At 42.0% G+C, this 13,801-nt stretch overlaps 1 protein-coding gene across 5 annotated transcripts in view; it reads left to right on the forward strand.

Annotated features, from left to right (window-relative positions):
- The first annotated feature begins 232 nt into the window (after nucleotides 1–232).
- Nucleotides 233–13,801, forward strand: part of AKT3 (AKT serine/threonine kinase 3) — a 161,910-nt gene continuing 148,341 nt past the window's right edge. For 3 of the 5 annotated variants that reach the window (XM_049831402.1, XM_049831403.1, XM_049831404.1), the window contains exons 1-2: nucleotides 237–677; nucleotides 13,295–13,449. Coding sequence is in view for 2 of the 5 variants with exons in the window: in XM_049831401.1 (XP_049687358.1) it covers nucleotides 13,404–13,449 (46 nt within the window). In the remaining 3 variants the exon portion in view is untranslated. Of the gene's footprint in view, nucleotides 678–13,294; nucleotides 13,450–13,801 lie in introns of all 5 variants that reach the window. The other 2 variants (XM_049831401.1, XM_049831400.1) reach the window with 2 other exon arrangements.

The following is a 13,801-nucleotide window of genomic DNA, read 5'->3' on the forward strand; positions in this document are numbered from 1 at the left end:
CGCCCGGCTCGGCTCGGCTCCCGCCCCTGCCTGCCTGCCTGGCGGGCGGGCTGCCTCGCCTCGCCTCCCCCCCCCCCTTCCTCCCTCCCTCCCTCCCTCTCGCCGCCGCCGGCCCCCCGCCTCCCCCACCCTCACCTCAGCCGCCCCCCTCTGTCTGGCTCCCCCCGCTCTGTCTGGCGGCCCCCCCCGTCCCCGCCGCGCTTCTCGCGAGAGCTGGGGATGCCGCCGCCGCCGCCGCCGCCGCCGCGGAGGGGGAGACACTCGGGGGGAGCCAGTGACGTCGGGAGTTTTCCTGAAAGTCAATAACGAGCCCGGCGGAGGCGGCGGGAGGAGCCGAGAGCGGGGCCCGGGCGGCTCCGGGGTGAGTGCGCCGGGGGGAGCCGCCGCCGCCGCCCTCCTGACCCCGCGCATCGATGCTGCGGCCGCGCTGCCCGCCCGGGCGCCTCCCTGCGTAGCGGGGCGCGCAGCTCCATGTAGCCGCCGCCGCCGCCAGCGCCCTGGGGCCGGAGCCGCCTCCTCCCGCCCCCGCGGAGACACCGGCCGCCAGGGACCGCCGAGCCCGGCGGGGGGACAGGGGAGGAGGCAGCGGCGCCCTCCCTCCCCTTCTCCCCCCGGAGCCGCCGCCGCCCTCCGGCTCCGCAGCAGCGCCCGCGGCGCCGCCGCCGCCGCCTCTGCAGGTACGGGGCGGGAGGGGCCGGGCGGCGGCGGCGGCGGCGGCGGCGGGGCGCTTGGGCGGCGGCGCGGGAGGGGATGCGGGGCGGCGGCGTCGCGCGGCCGGGGGCGGCGGGCAGCGCGGGGCGGGGGCGCCCGTGGCCTAGCGCTGCCGGCGGGGCGGGAGGGGAGCGGAGCGGAGGGGGGGGGGGGGGGTCGCCCTCCCGGCGGCGCGGGGCTGAGGTGGGGAAGGGCGGGGCGGGGGGGAGGGGGCGTTTCGGCGGGGAGAGGTTATGTAACGGAGGGAGGGGGGGGGGGGGGGGGGGGGGGGGCAGGGTTAGGGCAGGGCGCGCGCCCGGGGGCGCTGCCTGCGCGGGCGCGGGGCCGGCGGTTCCCACGCGGCGGCGGCGGCGGCGGCCCCTCCCCGCCGGGCGCGCGCGCCAATCCCCCCCACCCCCCCTCCCTTCGCGTCCCCCGCCGCCGCCGCCGCCTCCCGCGGCCGTGCGTGCGCTGTGGGGGTCCGTGGGGCGGGATGTCGGTGCTGAGAGAGTAGCGAAGGTTTTATCCGCTGGGAACTTGAGCTGTGCCTGCGGGAGCGTGCGTGTGCCCGCGCCCCCGCGCTAAGAATAGCAGCGCGGCCGGCGGGCCGCTGATGGCAGCGCCGCGCTCGAGGGATGCTGCCGCGGCCGCCGGCGGCGGCCCTGGCTGCAAGTAAACAAACCGGCCTCCCCCCCCCCCCCCCCCTCCCCCGCCCACCCCGGCCATCATGGAGGCCGCGGCCCACAGGCAAAAGTTGACGCGCAGCCGGCCGTTCGGGGTTACCGGCCGCTTTACCGCCCGGGGGGCGGGGGTCCGCCGGGAGGCCTGCCCTGGCCGTGAGGGGCGGGGGGGAGACACCGAACGCCCCCGTGGGGCAGAGGCAGGGGCAGCACGGGGGGCCGCTCGCACCCCAAATGTAGGGGGGGCGCCCCGGGGGGGCGCCTGTGTGGGTACAGACCCAGGAACACGGGGAGTGCGTGATGCGGGTCTGTTTTGGCAGGTCAGCACAGCGCCTCTGAACAAAAAGTTGTTGGATCGCACCGTTATATATTGTAGTTTAAATGCAAATGATCGTGATGTAACGAGCAGTAACGGGCTTATAGGCTGTTTGGTTGCTTCACGTGAGCTGCGCTGCTTAGTTTACTTCTGGATGGGCAGCTGAGAGGCATGAAATAGCCAGTGCTGTTTCTTTCGCCTTCTTCCGTGGCACGCTGTTTAAAGGGTGTACGTAAAAAAAAAATTTTATAAAAAATCTTACTTTCTTACAGCTGAAAAGGAATAAAACAGTTTCATTTTTGACCTTTATTCTAATTTTTTTTCTTTAGCGTAATCATTAGTTGACTGGCTACTTGTATGTATCTACATCATCTCATCGTTTTTACGGAAGTGCGTCTCAGACTTGATTCACGTAGCCTCTGTTTAAGAGTTTTATTATGAAAATTATGGTATACCTGATAACTGCATTGCCAGCTTTTCTCGGTACTGAAGAAACTTACAGCAGCCTCTTCTGCTAATGCTTGTTTAGGTTTTGCTAAAACTTTCTTATTAGGCAAACATGGTTCCCCACACCTTGCATATGGAGGTCTTTATCTCTCAAGGCAAATGAGTAAATCTAAACTTCTGACAAGTAACATTTTAAGCATGATCTCTTGTTACTGCCAGCTTCTGTATAGGCCAGTTCTGGCTGTTCTGCACTGGAATGTGGAAAAGAGTGTACATGAGATAGGGAAGGAAGCTTATTTTGACTTCTGAAGTAAGTGTACTGCTCAAGAAGATTCTGTTTGTAGGACTGTTCGGTTTTTTTGACAGCAGCCTTTGAGTTGACCCCAATATCTTTAATTGGATTGGATTGCTAATTATAGTCCATGTGGATATATTTTGGTTGGATGCAACCAGTAAGTCAAGTTCAAATAAGGGCCAGAGAAAAACTGGAGAGATGAGAAAATGTCTCCCTTTCCTAGAAGGCTACACATAATATTTGAACAACTCGTTTTTTTCTCTCATGTAAGCGCGTGGTATGTGCGTATACACAGGTAACGTTAACAAGACTGTCTTGTTTTAGACAGTTTATTCTATGGTGTATTCCTACTTACTCTAGCTAGGTTTGAACGAATTCAGTAGTGTCCTTAGTTTTGTAAATGTGTTCATAGAAAGCAGTATTTCAGTGTGTTGCTCTGTTTGTTTCACGTTTTGGGGGAAGAGGATCTGTTGTGAAGCAAAATGCTGCCTTTCTACAGGAAATTGGTGGGAATTCAGACAGGTACTAGTTCTTATTTTGCCCCAGTTGAAGTAGATACAGTTTTAAGGATTGGATGCCATTAATTTGCACTATAAAAGTTGACTTGTCGACACTGTAACAAATGCTTTGTGAAAGGGAAAATAGCTTGGTGGATTTTTTTTTTAAGCTTAACCCAGAAACACTTACTAAAGCTCTGCTGTTGTTTGTAACCCAGGCTTCTGTTTGCAAGATGTTACCAGAAACCATTATCTTGACTTCCGACTACAGTTTGAAACAGCATGTGTCTGAAGTTTGTAAAACAACTAAAAGATTCTTCAGACTACTTGGATTTTGTCTAGCACTGGTTGTTTGAGTGTTCTTTCACTTTCTGGGTGCATATTTTCCAAATTTAAAGAGAACTACTGAACAAACATTTCTGTATCCAAGAAGGCTATGTTATTTGCTAAATAACTTTGAAATACTCAATTGTTTTGGAAGGTATGACACCATTACTACAGTGGTTCTTGTTAATATACACTTGAAATCTCGGTGCTGTTCTTAATATAAAGAAGATAGAGTTTCTTATAACTGTGTTTGATTATAGTTTCATCTTTTGCTGCTAATGCAACAGGGGAGGTGGACTTGGTGACATGGTAGCCTAGCTTTCCTTCAGTTTTGCAACAGAGACCCAATATTCTTTGCCATCTTTTATGGCTTGGGCATACCACTGATTTTAATCGACAGTGGAGAGTGGAAGGACATTGAAATACACTGAATGAAAACTTTGTTGTACCATACTTCCATTTTGATATGGATAATGCATAAATCATTTGCTTTAAAAGTAATGCACCATACTGTAACTGTACGTTTTGTAGGTATGTTAGTTGTCTATGTACCAAAACCCCTCTGTTCTCTTTTTCCCCAATGAACGTGCTGTTCAAAACATGCAGTACTCCCTCTGCGAACAACAGTAACAAATCAAAAAGAGGGGAATAGTTAAATGTGTGCATCCGTGATTTTCATTTAACATTAAGACCTTGCTTTTATTTTCAGTGTTTGCATGAAATCGCCAACCCACTTAATTGTTTTAAGTACTGTCTTCTATAAGAAAAGATTGCCAGCTTAAGTGTCCTTTAAAATTATTCTAGAATATTTGATTAATTTGTGTCATCTTGGATTCTCATTGTGTTAGAATATGCCTACTAAGAATACTGTGGAGGGGGCAGGGGATACTTTCTAGCACAGCATGTACTTCAGGGAGTTTTGCATTGCTTGTGAGGAAAGGTGTGTTTTCAGTGAGAATCTGTCTTCTCGACCAGTACCTTTCCTCTTGGTTGTACAGAAGAGACTTTCCCTGGCATGGCAGGGTCTCCTTGGTAAAAGTGTTGCACTCGTTACTCTTCTTTGCAACAGGTTGGTGTGGTGTAGAAAAGATTATTTTCTAAAGATAAGTTACATAGTAAATGGAGTATTGATTCAAAGTGTTTAAAACAAAATCTGTTAAAGCCAGAGAAACAAAAAAGTGCTGGCAAATAATAAAACATTGAATGTGAAAGTTAACTTTTTAGTGTTTTACATAGTGTAAAAAGTAATCTTTAAAGTTTTGGTTTATATTTTCATCTTGACTAATTGTATGAACAACATTCCGGACTACCATATGAATAGAAGAACTTACAAATGAAACTTATTTAGGCAAACCACTAATATATACTAATGAAAAGACTTCAGAAAGTGCAAGGGTGTAGTTGTCGATTATTTGGCATTTTGTCCTTGTTCCATAGCTCTAGATCAATGTTAAGTATGGGCATTCAGGTAGTTTTGATGCATGCCATGGTTTTCAAACAGATTCTTTTTGTCTTTATTATTTAAAGGTGTTGTTCAGGTGTAGTAGGAAGCTGTGGCAAAGTTAATACTTCCACAAAAAATCCCCCTGGGATTAAATATCATTAAATGTTACTGTCAAGGAGAGTAGGCATTTTCATTTTGTGTATATGAAGATGCTTACTTTTGGTCACTTTAAATGTTTCTTTGATTTTTTTATACTATTTGTGTCAACACTTAAGTATGTTTAGATTAAATAGCTGAATATATGTTGAGTCCATCTTGACCAATCCTTTTCTCCCCCGTGTATTTCTATGTGTTTGTATAGGTGTGAGTCATACTGATCAAAAATAGCATTAAGAACAAGTTGTTGCCCTGTGGGTTTGTTTTTTTTTTTTTTTGTCTGTAATATCCTGACTGAAGAATAGTAGTAATTTTTAAATTCCCTTAAGAATGCAACTGGGACCTCAATATTTTGTATGCATATCTGAATAACTTGACAGCATGATTTGTCAGACTTTGCCACGTTGTCCACGTGGTAAAGTTAGTTGAGTGCCTCCTATAGCAGGAGCAGAGATGAAGAGCCTGCTTCAGCTTCACTGAGATCAATGAAGGTCTTATCACTGCCTTCCTGTAGGTGTGGAATGACAGTGCAGAACAGTCAAAAACTTCTTGTACAGCTGATTTAGCACCACAAAATTAATACAGTATTTCTCAGTTGAGTCCCAGCAATCTTGCAAAACAATTTCTACCAACGCATATAATTTTTTTTCCTAAGCATTTAGTGTGCTTCTGGACGTATGTGATCGGTGCAGCTTGCCTTGTGAGATTTGCTTAAAATTATTATATCCTTTTCTAAATGTATTGATAGACTTTGAGGCAGAGAGTTAAGGTTGTATGTGATTTTCGTGTAGTCTGGCTTTTCGTATAACCTTAGCCAAAGACCTTCATCTAGTGAGCTCTGCATCTAGCCTTAGATGTGTGTAAGCAATGGTATACATTTGAAAAATGCACAATTTTTGTTTGAGGTTGTAGAGAATTCCTTCTGTCCTTAGGAAATTCAGATCTCAAATTGATGAGAATAATGCTTTTTGAAAGTGAACAAGAAGATCCAAAGGTTCTAGGTTAGAAGTTGGTTATGTTCTAGTCATACTGCAGTGTCAGAATTTGACAGTTAGTAGGTTCAGCAATGTTTGATTGCTTTGTAAGAAGGAATCACAAAGCTCATTCCTATTTTTGCACAGCAATTCAGAATTTAGTTTGTTCAATATCCAGATAATAAATAAATCTTACTATAAGGGTTTAAAAGAAAGCTGCTTGTTAGGCATGCCATTGAACTTTTTCCATCTTTTATATTAATAGTCTGAGAACACATTTTTATCCCAGTACTTGCCTCTTCTTGTTACTCATGGCACTTCATGTGTTTCTGGTTTTTAATGTCTTCAACAGTGTGCTCAGTGTTTTATACACAATATGGTGTTGTGCTGCAGAAGAGTTACTGTTATACAAATAATTAAATATATGAGGTTAATGAAACTTCATTTTGTATCTCTTGAAGATGTCTTTTAAAATCTCTCATCTCAGAATGAATGGGAATATCTAGGTTCTTTGAACTTTTGAAAATTAGGTTACCTTTTTTGGAGTATTCTAGACATAGAAAACCAATTTTACTTTGTTTTAATAATATGGAACTTGGGTTTAGTTTTGCTTGGCTGTTTGAGTCATTATTAAACTGTTCTTCTAAAGGGCAAAGGAACTTTGTCTTAGAAAGGCAAGAATTAGTATTTCTACATTAATCCTCAGCAAGTTAAAGTTATTACATGTATTTTGAAGTGGTGAGTGGAATAACATTATCACAGTTGTGATGCTCAGCTCAGCTAATCCTTGATTGGACTTCCTTTAAGTCTCAAAACTCTCCTGAGTTCATTGTCTCAGTAACTTTTTTTTTGGATGCATAACCTTAGCCCCCCTTCACCTTTTCTACTTTAAATGTATTCTTTGGTTAAATTGCAGACCTATACTCTAATGTGTTTTATCACTCTGCTTCTGTCTGATTTTCAGTTATTGTTTTATGTGACTGGGAGGGAAGCAAAAAGGTTTAAAGCATTTTTGTCAATAAACACAATGCAAAACAATGGGTTGTTAATGTTTCATGTGGGATTCTAAAGAAACAATTTAGTTACATTTAGAAACTTCCTTTATACCTTGGTAAACAAAGGCAAGGGTGGCTTTGTTCACCTTACTTTAATTATACCTTTGTCCCTTAAAATAACTTGCTTTGTCATTATAATAGGAAAAGAAATACAGAATGATGGTTTCTTTCCTGATAAACTTTTTCAGTTGCAGAATCTAAATAAAACATCTAACTTGTATATTAATATTTCAGTGTGCCTGTAGTCTCCTAACTAGGTTTATCTGAGCATATATTAGTTATGTGCAGCTTTTTGACGTACTGAAAGTGAAAATAGAACACTGAAAATATTAAGGCACAAAGCATATGCATAAGCATGCTTTAAAAAGAGCTATTTATCTTTTCCAAAGTATGTTGTTTTTCCTTGCCACAAGGTGTAGGCAGTGCCATTTTCCTATTATCCCCCTCATTATTCCAAGTCAAGGGTTATAAAATGAAGTTGTTAGGAGTAAATTTTTGATACCAATATTTTTAGAGACATTAAGTCTTTTAGTATGAAATATAACTTAAAAATATTTGCAATGCCAATCGCGGAGATATCTTGGAATTTTTTATATTTGTTTTAAAATTTGTAAAGTATGAACATTTCTACTACTTAGGAAGTATTTAGGGGTATCTTAAAGTGTCTTAATTGTGTGTACATAAAGATTACAATTTTATAAATTGAGGAACTATTGTCTTTTAATAATCCTGTTTTTTTGATTTCTTTGTCTTGTCAAACCACTTCATGTTTTGTTTTGTGGTGGTTTGTGCTTGGCTTTTTTGTTTGTTTGTTTTGTTTTGTTGTTTAAAAATTGACTCTAATAAGTTGAACAAATACTATCTGCCTGCAGGTTCCTTTTTCTCAATCTGAGCAGTGATAGTATTTAAATCAGTCAGTCCTCCTGAGACTGTAGAAAAGGGACATAATGCATTCTGCTGTGTTTGAAGTACAACCAAAATTCCAGAACAGGTAGTTTGTAAAAGCCTATATAAATACTCTATACTTTTTAGATAAAGCACTCAACAGAATGTGATTCTTCCATTAGCAATGTAGGCTAATTTGATTTAGTAGGTTTTGTAGCAATCTCTGTTCTGCAACAGTCTTCTGTGTAATTTTTGATGATGTGCAATATATCCTCTAATTGTTTGACCAGACTTGTAGATAACAACTTTGGTAGGGGAAGAGGATATGCATGCGTTTTCCATATAAATAAAACTTGGATATCAGCTTCCAGTCCTAAAGACAACTCTGTTTTTAGTTTAGAGCCTTATCTTTTGAATTCCTTGCTCTCTGATTGCAACTGGCACTGGAGACAGTTACAGCCTGTTCGGTTGTCTTGGAGGATTCAGACTCAGATTTTGAGAAAACCTCGTAAGAGCTTGATCTGCTACAAAAAAGGCCCCCAAAGCAGGGAAACAAATGTGTGGTGGAAGCCACTAGAGGATGACTGAGAGCTTCTTTTTTTGGTAGTGTGTGTTTTGTGTGTGCATGCACAAAATTTTTCAGTTACCTTTCTGGGAAATAAGGAGATAGAGATGATGAGATTTGGCTCTGTGTACGTTGAGGACCAAAGAATCTCAGTGAGTCAGGCAAAGTGAATCAGAAGGATTCACTTGCTAACCAAATGATTATTTGTAAAAAGGGAAAATGGTAGTTCCCTTATGCATTAAGAGAATAAGGTTGGATGAATCATTAAGTTGATAATGCTACAAGAAGGTATAGGGATCGTCTCTGGAAGCACTGAAACTGATCCTGTTGGTATTCTCTCTGGTAACTTGAGTTGGTAAATGTCAGAGTATCTGTTTTTTCTCAGCTCCAAAATTGTTGAAAGTAGGAGCCTGTGTTTATGAAAGTTCTTACAACATAGACCTGAATCATACAATTTACACTGAATTTATGGGCACTGTCTTCTTTACTCAGCTGTTTCTTGTCACGGGGGAAATGGGAGGATGCCCAGATTCCAAGGGAGTGTTGTCTGTTCTTATGAATCTCAATGATTTTTCACTTACATATAGTGGTTGTTAAGTGTAGACCTGAACCACTGTTTTTAGTCCTTCCGCTTGGAAGGGATTTCTTTCATTCTCGCCATCCACCGGGTCTGTGAAGGTACCTGGCTGCTGTGATGGGCGTAAGAGCCTCCTTTAATTTAAAAATACAAGTTGAGGAAAGTTGTATTCCTACTTGAATGGTCCATTGCTCGTTTTAATGGTTGGTCTTATAGTTCCCATATGGTAGCATCGTGAAGTGAGCCGGTTCTCTCTATTTGGTGTTACTTTTGAAGTTGAAGATGAAAACTGAAAAGGTGTTGGCTAGCTGTTACCATGGCTTAGGAAAACTGTGAGCCTTGGCAGAGGGATCTGGAACTCTGTTGCATGTAATAGTTTCTGTTTAATCTTTGTTCAGAAAGATGCCTTTGCAACCTCTACAGCTAGGAACTTAGAAGTGTACTACTAGCTCTTTAGAAGCGTGGTGAATCGTTTCACCTAACACGATAAAAGTAGCTTAATAGCTTTCCGAAGAAGAAAGGAAAAGTTGTACTATTTTTTACCAGATCCAAAAAATTACAAATGTTTTCTTCACGTGACTGACTGTGATGGAGTAAATTTTTACACCTGCACCATAAAGCATGCAGACAATACGTTCTTGTATGTATTAGGTGTATACATGACTACCTGATACTGTCTGCAGAATACACACAATATACTGTTGAAAAAATATCTTCCAAGTTCTGTTTGATAACGTGGGGAAAAAAAGCAATCCAACCTGTTCTCCAGTTGCTGGAACATATATAAAACCAAATCAAGTTTTTCCCTATAAGAAGCAGCTGGAATGCAAAATGTCTTCAACTTCAGTTCTTACACATTTTTTCCCTATTTCTGTGGGTTCATCCTATAGCAATAAAGGAAACTGTAAAAATTACTGTATACCAGCTGCTGAAACTTGAAGCGCATTGGGAGAGCAGAGTTGATTGCTAACAAGTATTTAAAGTCTATGCCAGCTGTGCAGAATAAACATTTCTGTAGCTTTTCTTGAAATAGTTGAACTATAGATGAAATGCTATTTTCATGTAAGTTCTTGTTCCATATGTTTCAGGCAACTCCTTTAAGTCTATAGACAATCCTTTATTACATCTTCAGGGAAGAAGGTTTCTCTATGACGTGTTTTTCATTAAGGTCAGTTTTTGTCATGTTAAGTAATTCTCAAAAGTCTGCTCTTTTAGAGCTTTGCTGAGTGACTTTCAGAGTAAAGGAATACAGCTTTTAGAAAGCCTCAAAGGAATTTAATAAGGGATAATACATACTACAGATGCTTACAAATGGCTTCTTGAAAGTGTATTGTGAACGTATAATCTTTATTTTCATTAGTCTTTTAATGCTTTATCTCCTTCAGCTCCTGATGTAATTCAGCTTGACTTTTAATTACCCATTAAGGGAGTGGTCAATGTAACCATACAACTGTTGATAATTCTGCTTAAGTTGTTCCTGGTAATATTGTGAAGCTAAACTGGAGTTAATTCAGTTAGTTTTCTCACCATATTTATCTGATTTTTGTATTTTGGGGGTTTTGTTCAAAATTCAGCAAAGTAGTACGTGTGATGGGTAGGACGCAATCCTACAGACATACCATTGAGGTTGTTGGGACACTGGCTGACGTGAAAACTTGTCATTGATCAGATTTTGTTTGAGTAACACTAACTTAATTGTAATCACTGAATAAATAGGGAGCTTTAAGCATAAAAAGTCATTTGTTAAAACTGGGTGTCTACTGAAATCGTGGACTTAATGATAGTATGTGGGCAGACAAGATTATTGCTCCTTAGTACGGAAGTTCGTTTCTTACAGCTTAGTCTCTACCAATAACAATAAATTATTGCACTTCTCATAAGCACACACCAAAATTGGAAAGTACATTAAATTTACCAAAAGGATAAAACATATTGCAGCATATGCCAGCCTAAGCTAAGTACTGTGTGGTACATTGCTTCTTTTGTCTTTACAGTTGGAAAAAAAAAAAGTCACCTGTGATCACTTCTTAAAGAATGCAATGAAAGTCTTGTAGGAAAATCAAACATAAGTCAGATATTTGGATACTAATGTGCTTACACTTCCTTCACAGAACAGCTGCTTTTAGGTAACAGTTGTTTGACGCTCACCTCTGGCTTTGTAAAGATTTGTGTGTTTGTAATATTAGCTGATACTGTGCTGCAGTGATCCAGAATGGCAAAACTGCAGCCTACTTTCAGGTGCATATCTTAATCTGTCAGGATCTCTTTCCACGTGCAGCTGATAGATTTGCTTATCTCTAGTTTGAAGCGTGCGAACAAAAGTTCTGGTAGTGTATGACCTGGAAAATAACTCTCACACTAGTAATGTGAAGGATGTGGAAATGCATGTTCTGGTTATTTCTGCCATACTGACTTACATAATACAAAGTCTCAACAGCTAGAGCTAGTGAGATCAATTAACAGTAATGAAGTAGTCTCATATCCTTCCAAAACCTTGTACATAACATTTTCTTTTAACTCTTATGAAAGCTTAAACAATATTTAAGTCTTAAGGCAGGGTGCAGTTGCATAAACACAGGTGCCCGGTGTGCTTCTAGACACGACGGGGTATGATGCCAATGCAGAAGGCTGTGCATCACCTGCATGGGTCTTACTCTCATATCTGCCAATGCCATGGAGATGTCTCAGAGGCACTGTATTCAATATTACTTAAACTTTGCAGTATTAATGAATTTAGCATTGTGGTTTTTACTTTTATGCAGCTGAAATACTGCATGTTTTTGAAAAAATAGTTCAGTGAAAGCAAAACTGTAAAATGGACACGCTTCAGTGTTTCTGTAAAATCAGATTGTGCTGCATTTTTTTGCTGCATACCCCTTGGAAAAAATACTCATACCAAGTTTTATTTTGCACAGCCCAGCATCCATACAGAAGTAGCCTTCCATCTAGCTGCTGTGTGGTGCAAATACACATTTTTCAAATGATAAATAAGAAATAACCTGCATGCATATAATGGTTCAGTTTTTAGCCTGTACTTGGTTAGATAAAACCAACTTATTTCCCAGTCCTTTCTCCATTCATTTGTTGCACAGATTTCTTCTGACACAGTCATACGTGTTTCTGTCTGTCACATGTTTATATTTGTTGGTCAATCTACTAAATGGATATGTATGTGTTGCATTTGATAGTACTAAACAGGTGTGCGAGTTCCTGTTCCGTGCTAGCACTGTGTACACATGTGCTCCTGTGTGTACAGCCTTAGAAAGGTGTTCCTCCACCATCAGAGTAATCCCTTTTCTTGGCTTCCCATACTTTTCTAGATGAGCATTATTTGAATGCTGCTCTTTAATTTTGAAGGGTGGAGGGGAAAGGCAGTCTGCTGGCAAAAGGAAACCTCTCCGGCCCTCTGGCTTCTCTGCCTACTTGGTTGTAGTGGTATTTATGTCTTCTTCACAGCTGTTAGGTACTCTGGGACGGAGGTGGTCAGAAGAGAGGGTTGTAGCTTCTGAGAGTGGCATGTCCTGTTCCAGGTCTGACTTCCCTTCTGTTCCCTGCAAGCTGAGCTTTGTAGGAAAAAGAGCATTCTTCTCACTCACTGCCTGGCTTAAAGCCTTGAGAAAATGTGCGCTCCTTCTTTTCATAAACTAAACATTGGCTTTTTTGGTTAATTTGTACTCCTAAGAAGTTGTTTTTCTGTTTGTGTGCTTGTAGATGATGCTGGTTTTAAAAAACTTCTGTAAGTTAAGGATTTGTATTGGCTATAATGAAGTTATAGTGGAAGTAGGAAGGTTATATTTCTGTAGCCTTTCCTATTTTTCTTTTAATTAAAGCATTAAAAAAACCTAATTGCATGACTGGTAAACTGGTTACTACAGATTTTAACTGTTATGAGGGGAACCGTATCCATAACAGTTAAGGCTTTGGTTTTAAGCTCCTTTACAGAACCTTTCCTTCCATTTCACTGCACTCTTGTTATGATTGATGTAGCCATAATAGAGGAACCACTTGTCCATTGCATGGATTCTGACAAATGTGGGAATGGTTGAAGTTCCTGTGCGTTCAGAGTTGGACCTGTGAAGCAGTACCAGCACCCTTTCATTTAACAGCATCCTATGCATTAGTATGAGAGAATTCTACTGTGTGCATTTTATAAAAGTGCCACGTGACTTAAAATTTAACACATTCTGCTTCTTTTAAGTATTACAGTGCTCAGGGAAAATGTGCTGTAAGACTAGAAACATGATTCTGTTATATGGTTAATTAAAAAAAAGGCAGATTTTTAATATGATCTCAGTCAGTGGAAGACATCGACAAAGACTTTTTTGTTGGCTGTCAAGTGAGAAAAACATAAAAGACTTAAATTCTTTCTCTAATATTTCCTTCCAGGCTGACTCATCAGTAGAAACTGGGAAGAACTGTAGAAGAGAAGCCAAGCAGACAAGCTGATAACTCAAAGAAATACTCTTTTGAGTTGGGGGTTCAGAGTGGAGCCATCATGAGCGATGTTACCATTGTGAAGGAAGGCTGGGTTCAGAAGAGGGGTAAGTTCTACCTTTTAATGGAAAGTTCTTCTGACGTATGGTATGCTGTGTGCAGTGGTGTTACATGGTTACACATATGAGCATTCTTGATTTATCTTCTGGTCTGCAGTGACCTAATCTCACCATACGGAATTAATGGCCATTAAGGCCTTGGTCTTGTTAATACTTAACCCTCAGCACTGCCCTTGGTTATGGGGGTAACTGACAGTGAAGAGGAAGTTGGACTCAGTAATTCCCACTTAACCTTGCTGTTGCAGCTGCTGTCACCCATGGATCAGACTAAGTAGGCTGTTGTGGCAGTTGGAAGAGGTGCACGGTAGAAGGTTGCATGGAAGCTGTTGCAGATGTGATA

This window comes from Accipiter gentilis, chromosome 28 (genome assembly GCF_929443795.1).
Source record: "Accipiter gentilis chromosome 28, bAccGen1.1, whole genome shotgun sequence".
Lineage (NCBI taxonomy): Eukaryota > Metazoa > Chordata > Aves > Accipitriformes > Accipitridae > Astur > Astur gentilis.